This window comes from Dendrobates tinctorius, unplaced genomic scaffold, assembly GCF_039654945.1.
Source record: "Dendrobates tinctorius isolate UK_male_01 unplaced genomic scaffold, ASM3965494v1 ptg000241l, whole genome shotgun sequence".
Taxonomy (NCBI): Eukaryota; Metazoa; Chordata; class Amphibia; order Anura; family Dendrobatidae; genus Dendrobates; species Dendrobates tinctorius.
In genome coordinates, this window is record NW_027361908.1 from 5,316,154 (window position 1) to 5,341,370 (window position 25,217).

At 42.1% G+C, this 25,217-nt stretch overlaps 1 protein-coding gene across 3 annotated transcripts in view; it reads right to left on the bottom strand.

Moving 5' to 3' along the window:
- CDK17 (cyclin dependent kinase 17) overlaps nucleotides 1-25,217 on the bottom strand; it is a 273,841-nt gene that overhangs the window by 122,687 nt on the left and 125,937 nt on the right. For all 3 annotated transcript variants that reach the window (XM_073556929.1, XM_073556930.1, XM_073556931.1), the window contains one exon: nucleotides 20,931-21,086. In XM_073556929.1, coding sequence (XP_073413030.1) covers nucleotides 20,931-21,048 — 118 coding nt within the window. In that variant the 5' untranslated portion in view covers nucleotides 21,049-21,086. The remainder of the gene's footprint in view (nucleotides 1-20,930; nucleotides 21,087-25,217) is intronic.

Genomic DNA, 25,217 nt, shown 5'->3' on the forward strand with positions numbered 1-25,217 from the left:
AGAATCCGCACTGTGTGCACATACCCTAAGGCTAAGTGCACACGTAGCAGAAAATTTCTGCTCAAAAACCTGACTCCCTTCCCAGAAACCACGCGTTTTTTTCTGCGTGTTTTCTAAACGCATAGAAATATCCAGAAACGCGGAAAAAAACGCAAAATTAATGAGCATGCTGCGTTTTTTACCACGATGCAGTTTTTTCGCGGTAAAAAACGCATCAATATGCACAAAAAGTGCAAAATGAATAGAATTGAATGGGAAGCTTATTTTTAGCGGTTTTATTGGAAAAACCGCTAAAAATACCGCTAAAAAAACGCTGTGTGTGAACACAGCCTCAGAGTGAACAGTTTTGCTCTCCATGCACGCAGAGTGGGCAGGCTCTTCCTGGTGTGATGTAAAATGCCAAAAGAAAAAGGGTGGGGGTGAAGTCAAAGCATCCATATCCTAGACATATCAAAGGGCCTTCCTGTTCAAAAACACCTTCAGTGAACACACCAGACTGACTTTCAGTGGTGGCCAATATGTAAACAATTAGCTATTCACTGGCATCTTCATAGAAAGAGAACAGATTCCTGAAAGTCAGCTTAACAATAATAGCCACTCAGCTGCTTTCAGATCCATATCACTGCCATTTATAGAGAAAGCAACCATAGAAATACTGAGCTAGTGAATCTAAAAGGCATGTCTGACCTTGATCCTCAGGAGGCTGGTAAAGCCGTAGGAGGTTTACATTCTTCTACGTGGCCCAATATAAAATATGCTAAATAAATACATAGACAGAAAACCATGGTTGTCCTGAAGAAGTTTATATACTTCAAAATGTGTTGACAAACCACAGATCGGATTGGCATCCTTCATCCTTTACACACAGCAATGTGGAATTAACACATTTGTTTCTCCATTACCTGCACAACCCTCTGACAGCTCTGGCTTCATAGAGCCAGATAAGGGAGGAAACCGGAGAACCCGGAGGAAACCCACACAAACACGGGGAGAACATACAAACCCCTTGCAGATGTTGTCCTTGGTGGGATTTGAACCCAGGACCCCAGTGCTACAAGGCTGCAGTGCTAACCACTGAGCCACTGTTGTGAAGAACCGAGCGGCTGTGCTTGGTTTGAGCAGTCATCCTGTGCCAACACTCCCTTTAAAGCAGATGTATAAGGCTGGTTTCACATTAGCGCTTTTTAAGCGCACGCACGGCCGGGGGTAGCTCCGCCCCCGAGCCGGCTCTCTGCCCGGCGTGCCCGCCCCTTGCTTGTAGCGCCGCCTCCTAGCGCACAGCGGCGCCTGCGATCGGCGCACCCTATCTTTAGCATAGGGTGCGCAGATCGTGCGCTAGTTGCGCTTTGACCTGCGCTGCGCACTTTTGACGGTGCGCCGTGCGCGCCAAAATCGAACTTTTCGGATTTTGCAGGTCAAAGCGCAACTAGCGCACGGCCTGCGCACGATCTGCGCACCCTATGCTAAAGATAGGGTGCGCCGATCGCAGGCGCCGCTGTCCGCTAGGAGGCGGCGCTACAAGCAAGGGGCAGGCACGCCGGGCAGAGAGCCGGCTCGGGGGCGGAGCTACCCCCGGCCGTGCGTGCGCTTAAAAAGCGCCAATGTGAAACCAGCCTAACAAGAATTCCCCATACAAATGGAATATATTATACAGAATTCTTAGACATGATGAAATTGGTGTACATAGTTTGAAAATCCATGTAAGAATGGTTGTATAATTATATCTAACGTGACATTTTTCTGTCAGATGGTAAACGGAGCATGCTAAGAGACCAACTTTTACTATCAGAACTAAACAGCAATTCTTACATGTACTGTTAACGTAAATCAACCTCATCTGGTCTAAAAGATTCATTTAATTATGTTTGCAGTTTGAAATATGGTGACAAATCCAATTTCACAATACATTAACACTGCATTCTAGTTAAAGCATCAATACAGCATTTTTGTTTTTATTTCACTGCTGGACAGGTGGTATTAAAACAAGTTCACGCACGCTAGTATTATACTTACCTGCCTCCATCTCCTGCTCTTCCTGGATGCAATCCGTGATCACAACTTCTGACTGTCAGAAAGTCAGAGGTCACTGTCACAGGCACCCGGTGCATCCAGGTCTATGAGGGCCTCCTTCTGGCTCTCAGACTTAAGCCCCCCGTTACACACTGCGATATCGCTAGCAATATCGCTGTAAAGTCACCGATTTTGTGACGTTGCAGCGATATTGCTAGCGACATCGCTGTGTCTGATACTTACCTACGACCGGCTCCCCCGCTGGTTATCGCTGATCGCGCGAGAAGCTGCTGGACCATTCCTCGTCGTACACTTCCTGCGGCGCTTCCTGCTGTGACGATGAGCGACGCGTGGAGCCGGGCGGGAGGACGCAGGATCGCCGTGTCTGACAGGTAAGGCCTGTTTCACACTTCAGTTTTTGTGTCCGCCAAACGGATCCGTTTCCGTTTTTTTGACGGAAACGGATGCAAACGGATCCGTTTTTAAAAAAACGGATCCGTTTTTTGACGGATCCGCGGTAACCGCTATGGGACAAAAACGGATCCTGCAAAAAAATGGCGGATCCGTTTTTTTACGGAAACCAACGGATTTTGACGGATTTGAAAAAACGGAAGTGTGAAACAGGCCTAAGTAGCGATCCCCGTCCCCTGCGATGTCGCTGGTGAGATCTGCCTGAGTGGCAGCTCACTAGCGACCACCTAGCGATTCACCAGCGATCCTGACCGCGTCATGTCGCTGGTCGGGATCGCTGGTGAGTCGCTAGGTGTAACGGTATCCTTACATTGAGAAGTGGCCAAGCAAACACTGGTGTGATCTGGCAGGGCACAACCTGCAGAAGACAAAGTGGAGCACCAAAGTCCCGTGCCTTGCAAAAGTATCCAAAATGCACATCATATATAAAAAAAATTCCAAAAATGGAGAGGGAGAAAAAAAATAGAGAATGCCCACACCTATTTTCTCTACCAGTATATTCACAAAACTAAAAAATTATCAATATTTGTATAACATTTTATTGGGGGATTCTATCCCCAGATATATTCGGAGACCACATTCTTATACCATGTCACATATTAGTTCTGGTTTTTTAAGGTATTTAGCAGATTTCTTCAACAGTTGAGCATCCTTAGATAAAACAAGCAAAAGTCAATTGCTCATTTAAACCCTGGGGAGAGACTGTGTTAAGATGGAAAATCCATCTTGTTTCCCTTTGCAGGATTAAACGCTCCCAGTCTCCCCTCAAAATTTTGGCATCAATTTTCTCCTGTTACCCATCTAAAGATTAAAAAAAATGGGGCTGAAACATTTTTGTTGGGAAAATGTGTTTAGGATTTTCACGGCTCAACATTATAAAATTCTGTGAGGTCCCTGAGGGTTCAAAGTGCTCACCACACATCTAGATAAAGTCCTTGAGGGTCTAGCTTCCAAAATGGGGCAATTTGTTGGGAGTTTCTACTACTTAGGCACATCAGGGGCTCTCCAAACGCAATATGGTGTCAGCTGTCGATTCCAGCCAATTTTGTATTCCAAAACGCAAACGGTGCTCCTACCCTTCGGAGCCCTGACGTACATCCAAACAGTAGTTTTCCACCACATGTGTGGTATTGACGCACTCGGGGGGGGGGGGGGGGTGCATTTTCTCCTGTTACCCTTGTGAAAATTAAAATTTTGGTGCTAAAATAACATTTTTGAAGGAAATAGTTAAATGTTCATTTTTTCCTTCCACATTCCATTAATTCCTGTGGAGCACCTGAAGGGTTAATAAACTTCTTGAATGTGGTTTTGAGCAAATTTTGGAGTGCAGTTTTTAGAATGGTGTCACGCTTGGGCATCTTCTGTCACATGGGCCCCTCAAAGTCATTTCAAATGTGATGTGGTCCCTAAAAAAAAAATGGTTTTGTACATTTTTTTAAAAATTAGAAATCGCTGGTCAACTTCTGATATTTTCAGAAATAAACAAACATTATATTGAACAAATTTTACCACTACCATGAAGTACAATATGTCACAAAAAAAACCAGTCTCAGAATCAGTGGGATATGTTGAAGCGTTCCTGAGTTATAACCACAAAGTGACACTGATGAGAATTGTAAAAAAAATTAGCCTGGTCAAGAAAGCAAAAATCGGCTCTGGCGCGGAAGGGTTAAAGGAATTTCAGCCAATTACTAACATTTCTCTTCAGTAAAAAGCCTGCTGAAGTGAGGTTACCTATTTGGCCATTGTAGAATATTCCATTACTTTATAGTAAACTATTTGGCTGCTTTTGCGATCTGTCTTGGTTATTAGCCATCTGAACTGTCAAGTGCTGACCTAACAGTTTTACAGCATTTAACCAAGTATATATCTCGCTATTCTCTGCAGAATTTCTCCTGCTACCGCTATCCTCACTCTGATACCTCAGTAAATACCAGTCGCCCAGTTTCAATGCCAGCCATACATGCCATAACTTTGCACCACACCTGACAGGGGATGTGGTATGCTTTAGATCATGAACCCTTCTCATCACTCTAGCATGGTAACCTTGTTTTCATCTGACCATAGAATTTTGTTCCAGACATGAGCAGATTTATTTTTCTTTTTTTCAAACTTTTATCTGACCATTCTGCTTGAGGTATTAGTTGCTTATATCTCACTTTAAACCCTCAGAATTTACATTCATGATGGAGTCTCTTGATTGTAGGCTTCTACAATGATACACCCCCTCTTCATGAGAGTGTGCTTGTGTAGGGGTTTTCTTTATGCGATCACCCACTTTGTATTCTGTGCTCTTGTAGGCAGCCTGGTGTTTGTGAGCTCCATGGTGTATTGCTATTTTAACAAAAGTAGCAAATTGTTGAGCTCTTCTATATCAATGAACACATCCGTCACATGCACCAACAGCACTTTACACCACATATTGAGAATTCCCATCTACTGTATCAAATGTAAATGCAACACTTGGAATCAGCAGCAGACGCTTTGTCATATAATAACTAGGTATCAGACTACACCGGAGCATTACCGTCTTATCAGTCAATTGCACAAATACTTTTAAGCTTGGGAAAATGGAGGGTCCCTAAACTGTGAATGCAATATTTTTTAAAATCCCCATGAATGAAAGCTGATAGAAGTGTACCTCAATCACATCTAGGCTTTATTTTATGCCCTTTGTACTTACTGATGTAGAGGCAAAGTCAGGAAATGTGTGTCATTGTCCAACTACTTCTATACCTATCTGTATATTAAAATGACTAAAAGTCCTGAACATATACAGTATCCAGTGCTTGACACCAACCACTGAAACTAAGCTAGATATACCTCATTTCCAGACCAAAAAGAGCCTGCCTTGTTCATATAAGTGGCAGGCAAACATGTGTATTGTGTAAGGCCATGTTCACATGTCCAGTAATCATCCGATGGAATGGAATGGATCCAGCAGCTATCACTTTTGCAGACAACTTTTGACAGACTATACAGTCATATGTAAAAGTTTGGGCACCTCTATTAATGTTAACCTTTTTTCTTTATAACAATTTTGGTTTTTGCAACAGCTATTTCAGTTTCATATATCTAATAACTGATGGACTCAGTTATATTTCTGGATTCAAATTAGATTTATTGTACTAACAGAAAATGTGCAATCTGCATTTTAACAAAATTTGACCAGTGCAAAAGTATGGGCACCTCAACATAAAAGTGACATTAATATTTCGTAGATCCTCCTTTTGCATAAATAACAGCCTCTAGTTGCTTCCTGTAGCTATTAAAGAGATCCTGGATGAAGGTATTTGTGACCATTCCTGTTTACAAAACAATTCCAGTTCAGTTAAGTTTGATGGTCGCCGAGCATGGACAGCCCGCTTCAAATCATTCCACAGATGTTCAATGATATTCAGGTCTGGGGACTGGGATGGCCATTCCAGAACATTGTAATTGTTCCTCTGCATGAATGCCTGAGTAGATTTGGAGCGGTGTTTTGGATCATTGTCTTGCTGAAATATCCATCCCCTGCGTAACTTCAACTTCGTCACTGATTCTTGCACATTATTGTCAAGATAATGCTGCTGCTGATACTGAGTTGAATCCATGCGACCCTCAACTTTAACAAGATTCCAGGTGCTGGCATTGGCCACACAGCCCCAAAGCATGATGGAATCTCCACCAAATTTTACTGTGGGTAGCAAGTGTTTTTCTTGGAATGCTGTGTTTTTTAGCCTCCATGCATAACGCCTTTTTCTATGACCAAACAACTCAATCTTTGTTTCATCAGTCCAAAGGACCTTCTTCCAAAATTTAACTGGCTTGTCCAAATGTGCTTTTGCATACCTCAGGCGACTGTTTGTGGCGTGCTGGCAGAAATGGCTTCTTTCGCATCACTCTCCCATACAGCTTCTCCTTGTGCAAAGTGTGCTGTATTGTTGACCGATGCACAGTGACACCATCTGCAGCAAGATGATGCTGCAGGTCTTTGGAGGTGGTCTGTGGATTGTCCTTGACTGTTCTCACCATTCTTCTTCTCTGCCTTTCTGATATTTTTCTTGGCCTGCCACTTCTGGGCTTAACAAGAACTGTACCTGTGTTCTTCCATTTCCTTACTATGTTCCTCACAGTGGAAACTGACAGGTTAAATCTCTGAGACAACTTTTTGTATCCTTCCCCTGAAAAGCTATGTTGAATAATCTTTGTTTTCAGATCATTTGAGAGTTGTTTTGAGGAGCCCATGATGCCACTCTTCATAGGAGAATCAAATAGGAGAACTACTTGCAAGTGGCCACCTTAAATACCTTTTCTCATGATTTGATACACCTGGCTATGAAGTTCAAAGCTCAATGAGGTTACAAAACCAATTTAGTGCTTCAGGAAATCAGTAAAAATTAGTTATGAGTGTTCAAATCAAGAAAATAAGGGTGCCCATACTTTTGCACCGGTCAAATTTTGTTTGAATGCAGATTGCACATTTTCTGTTAGTACAATAAATCTAATTTGAATCCAGAAATATAACGGAGTCCATCAGTTATTAGATATATGAAACTGAAATAGCTGTTGCAAAAACCAAAATTGTTATAAAGAAAAAAGGTTAACATTAATAGGGGTGCCCAAACTTTTACATATGACTGTACATATATAAAAAAAATGATTTCAGCTGAATCAGTTTATCTTTTTAACACTGAAATCTATGGATAACGGATTGTTAAAGGGAACCTGACGGCAGGATTGTGCACAGTAGCCTGCTCTGTCAGGTCGGAGCGGTTATACTGAATAATAAAATGATACGTTGAGGAAATCCGCCTTGTGGCTGTTTCTTCATCTTTATTTTCAGTTTTGTGTTAATGATATGCTCATGCCCATAAGGCGGGGTTCATGTATGTGGTGCTCTGATTAGATATTCATAATGCAGACAGGTCACCGATCCCTCACTGACCTGCCCCCTAGTTTGTATAATGAATATCATCGTATACTGAAGAAAAAAACCGCTTCTGCAGGCATAATCGCATTTTTAAATGGACAAAAGAAAGCAGGGTCTGCACAACTATTTTGTCAATGGACTGGTGCTAGACTTATTCTAAGGCCGGAGTCACACTGGCGAGGAATACGGGAGAGTGAGAGGCGCAAAAAGCACGCATTAGACACGGACAAATGATTTTCTATGGGGTCCCTCGCACCAGGCGTATATTTCTTCTCAGTATCCTACGCTCCGTGCCACTCGCAGCATGCTGCGATTGTCAGCGTACTACGCCCATAGTACACCAATGCAAGTCTATGGGTGCGCAAAAAATACGGATTACACACGGACCACACGCGAGAAATACGCACCAGGTGTCTTTTAGCAAAGTCGGCAATTCCGTGCGCTATACAGTAAATTCACACTGACAGTTTTAATAAAGAAATGAAAGAATAGATATAGACACATAGAATGCGTGTGTGTGTATATATATATATATATACACACACACACACATACATATACACACGCACGCATTCTGTGTGTCTATATCTATTCTTTCATTTCTTTATTAAAACTGTCATAGGGCTCCATTATGTCCATTTTGCAAGCCTGCAAGAAAATCTCACCATACGGATGCCATACGGATTACATACGGATGCTGACATGCGCAAAATACGCGACCACACCTTGATTACGGATGACATACGGAGCACTATTTAGGGGTCTGTCATCCGTATTACGCATGTAAAATACTGACCGTATTTTGCGCAGGTTAGTGTGACTCCGGCCTAACAGATGATTACTGGACATGCGAACATAGCCTTAGCAAGAGTAACCGTTGTATTAATTTTTATTTCAGAACTCTATAGTCCACGTGAAAATAAGCAACTTTGTAATTTATCTTATCAGATATTCATAGCCTGGGAACATCCATGGGTATCACCCACTTCCCAGGTTACAAATATTGGCCCCTGGACGTCGGCTTTCCCTCTCTGGCGCAGAAAATTGCGCGGGAGCCCACGTCATTTTTTTTTAGGCGGGGGGCAACCTATTTTAATATCCAGATAGATATATCTATGTATACAAAAACGCATGAAAAAACGCAGGTGACCGGTTAGTGACCTCAGGTGCAGATTTGGTGCAGGTTTTACCTGCGTCAAATCCTGAGCAAATCCTGACAGTGGAAACGTACCCTTACATTACTGACAGAAGATGGCGGTTACTACTACTAAGATTCTATGCAGCTGAAATGGGGAGGAGCTCTGATCTAGCTCCTCCCTCCTTCATAGACTCAGCAGCAGCTGCCATCTCCTATCTCAGTACTGGCGAAGTCTGTCCTCGCTGAATACACATTTTAACTCAGAATTAAGAATTTAGATAAGGACTGATCAAATCTGGCAGCGAAAGAAGCAAATATTTCTGATAAGATAAATTACCAAGTTGCTTATTTTCACGTGGACTATGGAGTTATGAAATAAAAATGAAAATGACAGTTACTCTAAGCTCCGTCACATCACCATACTGACGGGTCACATAACAGTGGAGGAGAGCTTGTGTACACTTTTCTACCATTTGATCAGGGTTTTCACATAAATATTTAATGAGAAGCTGCCAAGACTCTCAGCCTTGATTCCTCTGCTTACAAAGAGTGATTAAAGGAACCTGACCGGATAGTTATGGTGCCCAAAGCACAGGCAGTAGGAGTCAGACAGTAGCTGTGTTAGGGCCCTTTCACATTGCGTTCTGTGTTACCGTAGTGCACACGTCTAAAAGAAAAGCACGGCAGAGTGCACATTCTCTCCGCTGTCACCATTACATTCTACATTACAATCCTGTGTCCGGACCCCGGATTTGCGGAGGATTTCGGAAGTATTCCCCCAAGGTAGGACAGAACACAATGTGGAAGCACCCTTACTGCAGCAGTGCAGGTTTTATTCAGAAATTCATGTCATATGAAACCTACTTTTGAAAGCTTGCTGAGAAAAATGGGAATCAGGTGACTAGTCTGAAACTGGTCTCTGGAGGCTTTTTCCACCCTGACCCCTCTGACTGACAGGGCTGGTAACAAGGTGTCTCCCTTCTGTCCAAATTGCTGTAATCTATCACTAGTAGCAAAGATGTTGAGACGGGTTACAAGAGGTGCGGGTGGGTCTCTTGTTTGGTTTTCCAGTGCGCTAACTCACATACAGAGGGCAGGCTTTCAGTTTTGGGGGCAGATAAGTCATTGAACAATGACAGGAGTAATGCATTATGGGAAGAAGGGGAAAGGATGTTCCCTCATCTACAAATCTGGCAGAATTCTGAAAAAGAGGATCCAACCGATAAGCACGCAACAAATCATTCCGACGCATCACTGCTCGTTCAATACATTGGTAACTCAGACCGGCCTTAGTGATGACGTTCCATTTGAGTCGCTGCGACGCATAATGGGCAATTTGAATGGAACATCGGTGGCAGTGATCGGCATCTCAAAGCAGGAAGTCACGCGAGCAGGAATAATATCTAGAGAAAGCTCGTTTTTTAAAAAAAATATTAATGTAAAGGTAGGAAAAAAAAATTTTTTAAATCCAAGATGGGATATTAGGGATTGCACTTTCGAATCTTTATAGCTGAAGAGCAATCAAATTTCCTGCAGTGTCTTAGCACATCAGCAGCCAAATAATTAAAGCTATGACTGGTGATGGCTAATGCGGGAAAACATGTGTGGTCTCAGTCATTGACACAGATGGGAGTTATGAAAACTGAGTGAGACATGAGACGTTAATGACATTTCTGACATGCCATCATACGTGGCCGCAAACCAGATGAAAGTATCTCTATAAGCATTCCAGACTCGCACTGGAACAGGATATTCTTGTTAGACTACTTTTGGTTTCTAATTCTGTTAGGGTAGGTCATTTGTTAAAAAAAAAAAAAAAAAAAACAACTTAAGAACCTCCTGTTAAATTAAGCAGCTAATTTCCTATGGAGTGCACCACATCTAGTCTACAAAGTCCTGAAGGGAGCATGTTGTCACCAGGTTTACCTAGGGGCTGCATAAAGTAGAGAAAGATCAAGATTTCTTAAAGTCCCTGGTTATTTTCTATGGCACAGTAAACCTCTCCATTGTATGTGCATGCTACCACCCATTGATATTCATGAGCTACCATCTGAATGACAGCCATGTCCCTATGCACAGCATAGTGAGAAACCTGCCAATCAGAACTGGGTGGGCAGGGGGAGACAGCTCCTAAATACAAGGACTCAATCCCTGCAGATGTTTAGCAGCATCTGCACTACACTGGGGGAAATAGGTATCAGTCAGTGATCGCTCATGAATATCGAGGACTTCTAGCTGCAGAAGATAACCAGGGAGTTATGAAAATAGTGCCATGTAAGAAAATAGCATGTGATACGGTGCTAGAGAGTCAGGGTCTGTCACTGCTTCATGCCACCCTCAGAGAGCATGGAAAGATTAAAGGACCAGGCAATTACCTTTACAGATGATCAGACAGTCTGCTAAAATCCAGCATGGAAAATAGTGAATGGTGTTCATAAGAGAAAAAAAAAAAAAAAAAAAAGCCATAATGCCAGTGTGCTCTTCTCCTCTTTTGTCATCAGAGTCCTAGTAGAATTTTTTGTCCATACACACAAGACGGGCAAGTGAGAGGATGTGGAACATAAAATATTGCTCAGGTCAGGAATTATGGAGAATAAATGAAACATGCGGCAGGTTCTCAGCTGTCACGATGGGACTCTGCGCTCTGCACCATTTGTAAAATACCTGCCTGCATGTATAGCACAGTAATTCACAGCTCAATGACGGGCTGTAAAGGATGCAGACACTCAATGAGTGACAGGTTTGAATCATGGAAACTGCTGTCATATGTAGCCCAGTTTATCTCCTCTGTATCTCAGCTGGGATTAGACAACCATCTCGTACATATAAACAGATCATTCCAAGCATGATCAAAAAACCTAGCACATCACACAGATAGGACATTGCCATTGACCATCATTCAACTGTGTTCATTAAAATAATAAAACTTGGCTCAAGTACAACATTCCTTTGATATGCTCTCATTTGTGCAAAGGCAAGCGAGCCAGCAGACTCATTCTGTCACTCGCAATCCCGGCACTGAAAATAGTTCAGTAATTAAAGGAAAAAATCCTGCCGAAAAATTCTTCTTCAGTAGATGTTCCTAAGATGAAACTTCTAGTACACTATATATGCTGCTAAAATAAATTAAATATACAAATCTACAATCTGAAGGATTTTCATAAGATTTGAAGCATATGGAACAAAAAGCTCAAGCTCCGGCATACAGGCCAACATTTTTATTTTTTTATTTTTTTTTTTTTAAGCTAGGGCTGACCTTGTGCCCTATTCTGGGCAAAGAAAAAGAAGACAAGCTCTCCCTAGACCTGTAAGATGTTCACGATATTAGTATAGCATGCTAATTATAGCTTCATAAGTCAAAGGATAACAGTTAATATGATGAAAATGAGTGCAAAGTTTAGTGCAAATTCACCAGCACAGGGAGCAGCAATGTTTCAGACAGAAGCAATGGTGTTATAAGAACTGATATAGTCCCTTTAATCAATCTGAAAATGGACACAGATGTAAAAGACAAGAACTGTGCAAGATTGTTGCTACGTTCTCTATTAACGATATTGGAGTCTCAATTAGCTTTGCATGCTATGAATTGGGTGCGGACCTGACTGTATGCTTTAGTGGATTTGATGGTGACTCATAACAGAAAACAAAAATAAGGCCATGTTCACACGTTGCTTTTTTGTGCAGCCAAAACCTGATCTCTTGGCTGTAAAAAAACTGCACACAAAGCAGGTTTTGCTGCATTTTTCAGGATCCCAAAGTTCAGCTTTGCTCCCATCATACAACCATGAACAATGAAAGGTGTTAGGGCACCAATGCATGACATGTGAAACCATAAAAGATTTGGGAAAGATGGGCAAATGTATCAAATTTAGTGGAAAAGGGTTTTTATGTCTGAAAAAAGTGACTATTCTTATGAAAAAATACATAAATCACCAATGTAACAGAGGGTGGAGTTACATTGGTCTGTAATAGTTTACCTAAGACATTGGCAATGCATTTGGCAGGGTGGACACGGTTTACTTTTACACATTGGTCAGGGCCCTTGAGTTTATTTATTTTACTCACTTACATAGCAGCGTTAATTCCACAGCGCTTTACAGACAATGTCATCGCTGTCCCCACTGGGGGCCACAATCTAAGTTCCCTATCAGTATGTCTTTGGAATGTGGGAGGAAACCGGAGACACCAGGGGAAACCCACGCAATAACTCCTTGCAGATGTCCTTGGTAGGATTTGAACCCAGGACCCCAGCGTTGCCACCATGCTGCCCAGTTGGTCAGGAATTGTTCAGTTTCACACAGTGTTTAGTTTTACACATTGGTCGGCCATTGTTTACTTTAACAAAACCTGTAGTAATCCTAACTGCCATGCTCCATTGAGGAGACCAAGACATTTTAGTTTACAATAGAGGATGGCAAAAATAAATAGGCAGGATGTGGAAGCTATTTTCACCAAAAACGCAGCAAAAACTTATGGCAATGTTTTTTTTTTTGCTGCTTTTCTGCACTTACTCATTACTTTCTATGGGTGAAAAACGCTGCAAAAAAGCTGGAAAGTAGTGACATGCTGCAGTTTAAAAAAAAAAAAAAAATTCCAATTCAGTCAGGAAAATACAAATGTGTGCATGAGATTTCTGAAATCTCAGATTTTGTTGGTACTGCAAAAAGCAGCTTTTACTTTGCATTAAAAAACGCAGCAAAAACGCAATGTGTGAACATAGTCTAAGGGTGTTCACCTACTTACACGCAACTATCTCCCAGCAAGGGGACTCCGAAATGATTACGGTAGATGTTCGTGGCACCAGAAGTTCAGAGACAATGTTAGGCCCCCTTCACACATCAGTGCCTCCGATACGTGTGGTGACAGTTTACAACACATACTGGAACACACGCAGACCCATTCAAAACTATGGGTCTGCGCACATGTTCGTGTGTTTCCAATGACCGTGTGTCATTGTGCAAAACATGCTGATATGTCCGTTCATTGCCGGCAGCATATCGTGCATACTCATGACCTCAGTGTGACATGTACAAGCACCTGGCAAAAGCAGTACAGTTAGCGCTGTTCCCAGGCACCAGGTGCTGAATGCAACGCTCATCATTGTCGCTTGACCTCCCTGAGATCAATTCTGGGGCGGCTGAGGACTGATGTTCTTAATTTGAAAAGGAGCCAATATCACTGGCCCCATCTCAGGCTACTAATATCAGCCAGCAGCTGTCTGTTTAGCCTTTGCTAGTTAGTAAATAAAGAGGGGACCCCATATTTTTTTGGGTGGGGTCCCCCTATAATAACCAGTAAAGGCTAAGCAAGTAGCTGTGAGCTATTATTAATACACTGGTAACCTTTATGGCTATTGTCCCCTTCCCACAATATTAACACCAGCCCCTAGGTCTTGGCTTTCCCTCAGCAGGTAAAAAAAAATAAGCAGGACCACACGCCTATTTATTAAATGTAATTATTTAATATGCTCTTTACACAGACTGCCGGCACTGACTACAAGTCTCATCAGCTTCTCCTGGTCTCGCTAATCGCAGGGAAACCAGGCGAAAATGATAAGAGCTGCATTTGGGACCTGAGAACAGTGCTACCTGTACTGCTTTTTCCCAGGCGCCAGTATGGGTCACACATGGATAGCGCCAGCAATAGTGTTTCCAGTACCGAAAATATCAGGATGTGTGAAGGAGGCCTTAGTGCGTATTTGATTCACATCTTCCAAATTTGCGTACAGAAAATCAGTGACAAAATAATAGAATGAGCAAAGTAGATGAGGTGCAAAAAACTCTCACCTACACATTGAGGAAAATGTCTGCAGAAAACCTGTATTATGTGAATTTTTTTCCCAAAGGAAAGGGTGAAATCTAATATTGACTTCTGCGACTTACCGTATCTGCAAAATTTGCAGTTTGTCTTCCATTCATTTGGATGGGAAACAAACTGCAGTACTTGGTACGGGGCTGCCGTTTTCTAGACCTTACATTTCATATATCCAGATTCTGTTGAAGCATATTGCAGCTGATCAGTGGAGTGATTGGACACTCAATGATTCTCATATAACATATCCTACTGATAGGTCATCCATTCTTTAGTCCTGGACAACCTTTTTAAACATGTTGCCAATTAGTGGGGGTCCAGCATCTGAGATTTCTCTCCAATTGCTCAAAAACTGCTCACTTCTACAAGCAGCGACTCTCAGCTCTTGCATGTGTATGGGCTCATAAAACTGCAGGAGTTGAGCGCATCAAAGCAGTGTTTTAAGTGATCAATGTAGTCTTAGGACTTGACCTTCCATTGATCGGCAGCAGATTTAAAATGAGTCTTCCCAGGAACAAAGTTCACTTTAATCAACAGATCTTGGAATAATATGAAGTTTCACAATTGGATATGTTTAACCCCTTCACCCCCAAGGGTGGTTTGCACGTTCATGACCGGGCCAATTTTTACAATTCTGACCACTGTACCTTTATGAGGTCATAACTCTGGAACACTTCTATGGATCCCAGTGATTCTGACATTGTTTTCTCGTGACATATTGTACTTCATGTTAGTGGTAAAATTTCATTCAAATAACTTGTGTTTATTTGTGAGAAAAACGGAAATTTGGCGAAAATTTTGAAAATTTCGCAATTTTCCAACTTTGAATTTTTATGCCCTTAAATCACAGAGATATGGCACCCAAAAAACTTGATAACTAACATTTCCCACATGTTTACTTTACATCAGCACAATTTTGGAACCAAAATTTTTTTTTGTTAGGAAGTTATAAGGGTTAAAAGTTGACCAGCGATTTCTCATTTTTACAACACCATTTTATTTTTACGGACCACATCACATTTGAAGCCACTTTGAGGGGTCTATATGATAGAAAATACCCAAAAGTGACACCATTCTAAAAACTGCACCCCTTAAGGTGCTCAAAACCACATTCAAGAAGTTTATTAACCCTTTAGGTGCGTCACAGGAATTTTTTTGAATATTTAAAAAAAAATGAACATCTAACTTTTTTTCACAAAAAAAGTACTTCAGGTTCAATTTTTTTATTTTACCAAGGGTAACAGGAGAAATTGGACTGCAAAAGTTATTGTGAAATTTGTCCTGAGTACGCTGATACCCCACATGTGGGGGTAAACCACTATTTGGGCGCATGGCAGAGCTCGGAAGGGAAGCAGCGCCATTTGACGTTTTTGGCTGGAATTGAGATCGGACACCATGTTGCGATTGGAAAACCCCTGATGTACCTAAACAGTGGAAACCCCCCACAAATGACACCATTTTGTAAACTAGATCCCCCAAGGAACTTATCTAGATGTGTGGTGAGCACTTTGAACCCCCCAGTGCTTCACAGAAGTTTATAACGCCCGGGCGTGAAAATAAAAAATTCGTATTTTTTCCACAAACATGATCAATTAGTCCCCAATTTTTTTATTTTCCCAAGGGTAACAGGAGAAATTGGACTGCAAAAGTTATTGTGAAATTTGTCCTGAGTACGCTGATACCCCACATGTGGGGGTAAACCACTATTTGGGCGCATGGCAGAGCTCGGAAGGGAAGCAGCGCCATTTGACGTTTTTGGCTGGAATTGAGATCGGACACCATGTTGCGATTGGAAAACCCCTGATGTACCTAAACAGTGGAAACCCCCCACAAATGACCCCATTTTGGAAACAAGACCCCCTAAGGAACTTATCTAGATGTGTGGTGAGCACTTTGAACCCCCAAGGGCTTCACAGAAGTTTATAATGCCCGGGCATGAAAATAAAAAAATCGTATTTTTTCCACAAACATGATCAATTAGTCCCCAATTTTTTCATTTTCCCAAGGGTAACAGGAGAAATTGGACCCCAAAAGTTGTTGTCCAATTTGTCCTGAGTACGCTGACACCCCATATGTTGGAGAAAACTACTGTATGGACACACGTCGGGGCTCGGAAGGGAAGCAGTGACGTTTTGGAACGCAGACTTTGATGGAATGGTCTGCGGGTGTCATGTGCGTTTGGAGAGCCCCTGATATACCTAAACTATTGAAACTCCCCACAAGTGACCCCATTTTGGACACTAGACCCCCCACGGAACTTATCTAGATGTGTGGTGAGCACTTTGAACCCCCAAGTGCTTCACAGAAGTTTATAACGCTCGGACGTGAAAATAAAAAAATCATTTTTTTTCCACAAAAATGATATTTTTGCCCCCAATTTTTTATTTTCCTAAGGGTAACAGGAGAAATTGGACCCCAAAAATTGTTTTGCAATTTGTCCTGAGTAGGCTGATACCCTACATGTGGGGGTAAAACACTTTTTGGGCTCATGTCAGAGCTTGGAAGGGAAGGAGCACCATTTGACTTTTTCAACTCAGAATTGGCTGGAATTGAAATCAGACGCCATGTTGCATTTGGAGAGCCCCTGATGTGCCCAAACAGTGGAAACCCCCAATTCTAACTCCAACCCGAGCCCCAACACACCCCTAACCCTAATCTCAGCCCTAACCCTAACCTTAGCCCTAACCCTATCCGTAATGGAAAAATGGAAATAAATACATTTTTTTTATTTTATTATTTTTCCCTAACTAAGGGGGTGATAACGGGGGGTTTGATTTACTATTTATGGCGGTTTTTATGTTTGGCGGCTGTCGCACGCTAAAAGACGCTTTTTATTGTAAAAATAGTTTTTGCATCACCACATATTGAGAGCTATAATTTTTCCGGTCTTATTTTTTGCAGGACGAGTTGACGTTTTTATTGGTACCATTTTCGGGCATGTGACATTTTTTGATCGCTTTTTGTTCCGATTTTTGGGACGCAGAATGAACAAAAACCAGCGTTTCATGAATTTCTTTTGGGGGGGTGCGTTTACACCGTTCCGCGTGCGGTAAAATTGATAAAGCGGTTTTATTCTTTGGGCCAGTACGGTTACAGCGATACCTAATTTAGGTCTTTTTTTTTATATTTTGTCGGTTTTATGCAATGAAAACTATTTTATATAAAAAATAATTATTTTTGCATCGCTTTATTCTGCGAGCTATAACTTTTTTATTTTTTCGCTGATGATGCTGTGTGGCGGCTCGTTTTTTGCGGGACAAGATGACGTTTTCAGAGGTACCATGGATATTTATATGCATCTTTTTGATCGCGCGTAATTACACTTTTTGTTTGGCGGTATGATAATAAATCATTTTTTGCTTCGTTTTTTATTTTTATTTTTTAAGGGGTTCGCTAAAGGGGTTAACTAATGGGACAGTTTTATAGGGCGGGTCGTTACAGACGCGGCGATACCTAATATGTGTACTTTTATTGTGTTTTTTTTTATTTTCAAAAAATGGATTTGTTTGGGGGAATATCTTTTTTTTCTTGTAATTTATTTGGCGATTTTTTTTTAATTATTTTAACACTTTTTTTTTTAATTTTTTTTTTAACTTTATTAAATAGTCCTAGGTGGGACATCACTGTTCTGTGACAGATCGCTGATCTGTCACATCACAGATCACTGTGACAGATCAGCGATCTGTCACAGGCACTGCAGAAAGCTTCCTCATGCCTGCGCTTTGCAGGCACTGAGGAAGCCAGCTTCCTGCAGGCCCCCGAAGGCCCCCGTCGCCATCTTGGATTCGGGGGCCTGCAGGAAAGGAGGTAAACGAGGAAACGCTTAGCGGTAAAAAACACAGCATGTTCATTAATTTCCGCTTAGGTCCGCGTTTTTGGCTATTTCCTATAGCCCAGAAGACGCGCGGAAAAAACAGATAAAAAACGCGCTTTTTTTCCGCAAAAATCGTAGCAAAAAACGCACTTTTTTCCACGCGTTTTCTGGGAAGGAGACCCGTTTCCTGAGCGTTTAAAAACGCTACTGTGGGCACATAGCCTAAATCTTCCCAGAGTCTCCGTTTACATTATCTAGATTTTAATAGAAGAACCTACTTTTAAAACTGTGCAGAAAACCATCTCAGCAATGCCAATCTAGACAGTTCTCCTTAAATAGAATAATTGTTTCACTAACAGATGGCACAGACATCTCCAGTGCCATGAGATACAACGAGGTCTCCTGACATCAGTATCCTAAACATTAAACAAGCAAAACTGTTATCGATTGTCCTAGCAAGATCATGAAGAGTATTAGAGCTTTTGGACCCTAAACTATGGCCAGACGTAAATTGCTTTGAAAAGTCACGAAACTTTTGCGCTAAGTGGAGTTGTGCAAAAAAGTTTTTAACTTTTGAGTTATCACATTAGTTTTGCTCAGTTTCATTAAGAAGGGCAGAGCTGGGCAACACCACAAAGAGCAGAGCTGTGGTGGAGCAAAATTTGTGGAGAGGAGCACGTCACTTGTTCAGGTTCTGATTCATTAAGAGGCGTGCGCTTCATAATTAATCAGAAGCATGCCCCTTAATCAATGCTGGTGAGAATATTACCGATCTTGATGAATCGGGGCCCGTGCCTTTTCCATCCTGCAGTCTAGGCTAGGGATGTGCCCAGCATTAAATGGCTGCATAAACTAAAGTTTAAGTAAAGGAGGATTAGCGCTAAATTTATTGAAGCTTGCATTATTACAGCTCAGAGCACAGAAAGGAAATCATCTGCTGGCATAGGAAAGCAAAGAAGCTATGCCTCCTAAGAACACGCCCACTCAAGTTACTTTACAGTCTTGGCATCAAGAAAAGTTGGTTGCCATCAGTTGTCATTAGCCATCCCAAAGGCCATTTAATTGCCAAGACCAATGCCATTTAATTGGGTTTTCCCCACGAACAAAATCCATTTTAATCAACATTTTAATCAATAGATCGTTGAATAATAAGTTACACAACTGGTTGTGCTAAAACAAATGTTCCTGTGCTGAGACTGTACAGACATTAGAGCAGGGGCTCACACAGTTGATTCTTTAAGGTAAAACATTGCTTAAAAACAGGTAGTGAAATGTTTTGCCTCAGAGTAAGAATCAGCCGAGATCCCCTGCTGTCCTGTCTGTATACTCTTTTGCTTCCTCCCCTGCCTAGGAGCTGTGGCATGATTGGACCATGCTCCTGCACGGTTAGACGCGACCATTACACCGTACACAGCAGGGGCATATTTATAAGATTATCTCAGCTACTATTGTCCCTTCCCCTGAGGACTCCAAGTATACGGTGAAACATGTTGGGGAGGACTTTTAAATCAAATGAACTTGTCTGCCTACTAGTGGAGGCTCCCCAGGGTGCCATCGTGTGATAATCAGAAGTAATAACTTACATAATACAGGCAATACTAGCAAATTTGAGGCGGATTCTTTCTAACAATTCACTACCAATAATAATACCCTCATTTAATATGATCTTTAATAAAAGTTAAAAAGTTGTCCACTACTTGGACAACTTCTTGTCATACCCCTCACTTGTGCCGCGATGTCGGCATTCACTCTCCCCGGGGGCTCTCGTGCTTTGTGACGCAGGCGCCCAATCACTGGTGTTGTCACGGTCTCTGTCTTTAGACAAATCAAACATGAAGATGATGTCCGAGATCAGCTGGAGCCCTGACTTCCTCTTCAAGACTGATTTGCCCCAAGGCGGAGACCGTGCCGCTATCGCTGAGTGGACGCCGGTGTCATGTGTCACAATTCTGCACGACAGCGAGTGCAGACACCGTGGGAACGTTACTGGCACAGGAGGAGAGTATAGGCGTTATTTTATAGAAGCCAAACATTTTGATCAAGAAGGGGTTGTCCTAGTAGTGGACAACCTCTAAGTTCTGTGGCCTGTGAGCGAGGATTATGCAATGGGGTTCTCAGTTTCTGTTTTCTAGTACTAATTTATTCCCCTCCAGTTAATTTGTAACTCACTGTTTTTTCTTTTTCAGTTTGTATTTGAAAACTTATACTCTTTCATTTGAATCTTAGAAGCAAAATTGTTTCAGAATTCAAGCTGGACAGTAAATTAGAATATGACATACCATAATATGTAAAAAAAAAAAAAAAAAAACCCCCCCCCAAAAAAAAAAAAACATACATAGTCACATACAAACTAGCAAGCGCTTTAACACATTCGCAATAACCATGTATAAATATATAAGGGGACAATACAAATATCTCTCCGAGGATCTGTTTATACCAAGGAAGGTGATGGTCACAAGGGGACATTCTCTGCGTCTGGAGGAGAAAAGGTTTTTCCACCAACATAGAAGAGGATTCTTTACTGTTAGGGCAGTGAGAATCTGGAATTCCCTGCCTGAGGGAGGTGGTGATGGCGAACTCAGTCGAAGGGTTCAAGAGAGGCCTGGATGTCTTCCTGGAACGTAACAATATTGTATCTTACAGTTATTGTTAGGTTCTTTAGAAGGACGTAGATTTGGGGATTTATTCTGACAGAATTTTATAGGCTGAACTGGATGGACTAATGTCTTTTTTCGGCCTTACTATGTTACTATGCAATACAAAACTGAACTTACCGTTGTCTTTGCTGCTGTTCTCCTCTATGGTCATCTGCTCCGCCAGTTCAGATAGAGACTCATCTATTGTCTGGCTGCCTCTCAGGGTTAGTGAAAGTCGCCTCTTAAACTTTTTCATGGTTCGGTTTTAAAAAAATGAGCACAGTACAAGGAAGCCTGTAAAAGAAAGATAGCCATTTAGACAACAAAAAAAACAACCATTAGCTGGGTTGCAAGGTTAAAACAAAAATCAAATTCATTCTGCCATCCTCTCCAAGAATGTTAGTACATGTGCAATTTAAGAATAAAACAAGACATGCTCGATTTTCAAAAGTTTTACAAGACAATAAAGCCGTCCAGTAGACGTAGCCAATGAAGTCATAACCAAACCTCTAATAAAAAGCAAGTGCACACACACACACATATATATGAAGAGCAGAGTTTACAGACCTACATTAAGCACGACCCATTTAAAAATTAATTCAATGACAAAGTGCATCATAAAAAAGAAATGGTTAAATGCAGTTCAACATTTGCTAGAGTGAGCAGCCTGATCGAGAAGCTCAGACTATAATACCTTGACCTTCACTGCCAAGAACACAGGCTGGGAGTAGAACAAAACAAACGGTTACAGCTCAATCTGGCTGCAGAGAAGGTTACCAAGCAGCAGAAAACCTACGACTTATACCCACTTGTCAAAATACAGCGGCTGTTTGCAGAAAGGGAGGCAGAGCTCCGAGTATCAAACAGGCCAATACACCACTTACACTATCCATCATAAAATGTCAGCAACATAGCGCAAAAGTCTCCTAGGTAAGAAGTGATGGTGAAACCTGCTCTATTGCTCAGAAGATGGCGCAGCACTCATGTCCGGGGCTCATTATCCATGTTTCATATGTTGTGGTGTACTACACCAATTTCTGATTATGCCGGACTCTTACACCAGTGACCTTGGCATTCAGTAACTCTATACTTACTGCTCTGAAGCTGCCTCAGATGCTGTTATCAGCTTGATGCAATTTACCGTACTTAAAGGGAAGGTGCCATCCAAAAAAATTTTTTTCAGCAATTGAAAAAATGTGAAGAATTAAGGTTTACACTTTCTTAAAAAATATTATCATGTTTTAAATTTGTAAAATATGAAAAATAATTTTAAAAAGTTTGGCATTTCCACTTGCTTACACTAGGGGGAGCAGCTACTAAAATTTGGCACAAAAACCTAGTGTACAACTAGCTTACATTACTGCACTGCAGTAATTATGGGCGGAATCTGCTGACATGGTGTGGTGTCACTCCTCTCCTCCCCTTCTGGGTGTTTGCTAAGAGAAAAGAGAGGATGACATCTAGGAACACAGTGAGCTGCCATTTTGATGGGGCCTGCAAAGTTACTGACTGTGTCTGCATGCAAAGTCAGGATCAGGACAGGTCATCAATCAGCAGAAATGTTTCCTGGATTTCTGTGGAGCAGACAAGCAGACATCCATGTGTATAAAACACAGTGCTCTATGTACAATCCCTGGCACCGAACAGGGCGCCCCCCATAGACCAGCACACTGCTCTCCTGAAATACTCTGTGCTGCTGTCGCCCTGCTCCTTCCACCATATATCAGGCCCCTGTCGCCTCACTTTCACACATCGCCAGGACAGGATCTGAGGAGAGGAATGGGGTCTTCGGTCACCGAAGATGGCAGGCAGCAAGGATTCTGGGAGTAGGGTGACAGCACCAGAGTATTTCAGGAGAGCAGTGTGCTGGTCTATGGGGGAGGTCACAGAGGGAGACATGGCAGAGGAGCAGGGTGACAGCAACACAGTATTTCAGGAGAGCAGTGTGCTGGTCTATGGGAAGCACAGAGGGAGATATATGGTGGAGGAGCAGGGTGACAACAGCACAGCGTATTTCAGGAGAGCAGTATCACACGGGATAGGATTAGATACACGGCTCAGCAGTCAGTATCACACAGGATAGGATTAGATACACAGCTCAGCAGACAGTATCACACAGGATAGGATTAGATACACGGCTCAGCAGACAGTATCACACAGGAGAGGATTAGATACACGGCCCAGCAGACAGTATCACACAGGATAGGATTAGATACATAGCTCAACAGACAGTATCACACAGGATAGGATTAGATGTCCAGCAGATTGCCAAGTGTTTTCAAACAGCAGGGAGCAGCTCCTCCTATGTTTTGCAAGAGCAGGGGCAGCAGCTGGCCGTGTGTTTTGGAAAGAGCAGCTTGGTCTCCAGGAGCTCATCCTGTATCCCTCTCCTGCAGCTGGTGTGTGCAGAGTGAACATCCAAGCCCTGTTATGCTGGAACAGTACAGCATCCAGGGCTTGCAAAAGAGTGTAAATGAAGCTAAAAGAAAAGCACTGGGCTCTAATAAGATGGCGCCTGGCCACACCTACAGCTGTGAATTGAGCTGCCCACAGAGGTGTGGCCAGTTCACTCCTGATGCAGCTGCAATGAAAGAGATAGGGTCAGCAGCCGACTATTGTCTCTTATGCCCAGGGACTGCCATAAATGAGCATGGAAAGTGTCGTTCAGCAGCCAGAGAGGTAAGATGGCAGTCCCCAGTGGCTGCATTACTACAGAAAAAAAAAAATCCATACACACCACTGAGTCAAGCTTAGGGGACAATATCTTCTTATACTATTTTCTTTTTTACATTAAATTATGAAAAAACACGGCACCTTCCCTTTAAGGAAATCTGTCAGCAAGCTCAAACCCTCAAACCACAGATGCAGGCACACAAAATTTTTAAAATGTAGACCAAGAGATGCATTATTATCTTCTGTTGCTGCATTCCCTAGAAACTAGCATTTGAATTAAAATGCAAATGAGGTGATAAGTGTTGCAGATATAAAAGAGCACTTCCTCAGTCTCTGCCTCCCAAGGTTGCTTCCATACCCAGCATCAGCCTCTTTAGTCTGAATGCTCACTATCGGATTTCCTTGCTTGGACACAACCTGTGGAGGCTCAGGCTTAGGAAGTGCTCTCTCATGCCCCAGAAGACATAACACGTCATTTGAATTGGACTTGAAATGCTAATTTATCAGGAATACAGCAACAGATGATTTGAAGGTATCAATGTACAATTGTGCTTTAAAGTTTACATACCCCAGCAGAATTTTTGCTTTCTTTGCCTTTTTTCAGAGAATATGATTGATAACACCAAAACTTTTTCTCCACTCATGCTTAGTGGTTGGGTGAAGCCATTAATTGTCAAACTACTGTGTTTTCTCTTTTTAAATCATAATGACCCTGATCAAAAGTTCACATACCCTGGTGATTTTGGCCTGATAACATGCACAGAAGTTGACACAAATGGGTTTGAATTTCTACTAAAGGTAACATCCTCACCTCTGACAAATGCCAGGAAAATTGTTCAGAATGCAAAGAAAAACCCACAAATAACATCAGCTGAAATACTGGACTCTCTGAAAACTAGCGGTGTGGCTGTTTCAAGATGCACAATAAGGAGGCACTTGAAGAAACATGGGCTGCATGGTCGAGTCACCAGAAGAAAGTCATTACTGCGCAAATGCCACAAAGTGTCTCGCCTACAATACGCAAAATAGCACAGAGACAAGCCTCAAAACTTCTCTGTGCCTCAAAACTTCTGGAACAAGGTAATTTGGAGTGATGAGACCAACATTGAACTTTTTGGCCACAACCATAAACGTTACATTTGGAGAGAGGTTTTTTTTTGTTGTTTGTTTTTTATTATTCAACACAGTAGCCGGATGATGGGACTACTATTGTCCCATCATCGGCTAATGATGTCACTGTAGCAGACATAGCCAGATGGGACTAGTAGTCCCATCAGACGATGCCTGCCAGCGTCAGACTGGAGCACCTTGGGGCCACTAGAGAAAATCATTCTTGGGGCCCACTGTGTAGCTACATAGAAATAACTACAAGACCACCAACTGTGTGTTAAAACACGCTAATATCAGGGTATAACATAAGGTAGTACACATCTTCATTATGCAGCAGGGGTTGGGGTAGAATCATAGAGGGGTAGCCCGCTCCTAGAATATAATGTAGCCCCCCTCAAAATAATGTAGCCCCCTCTCATAGAATATAATTCAGCACCCCACAAAATATGCAACCCATTCATAAGGTATAATGCAGTCCCACCATAAAATATAGTATAGCAACCTCATAGGTTATAATGCAGCCCCCCCTCAAAGGGTATATTGCAGCCCCACCACAGAATATAATGCAGCCCCCCATAGAGTATACTGTAGCCCCCCAGAATATAATGTAGTACCCTGAGAGAATAATGCAGCCCCACCACA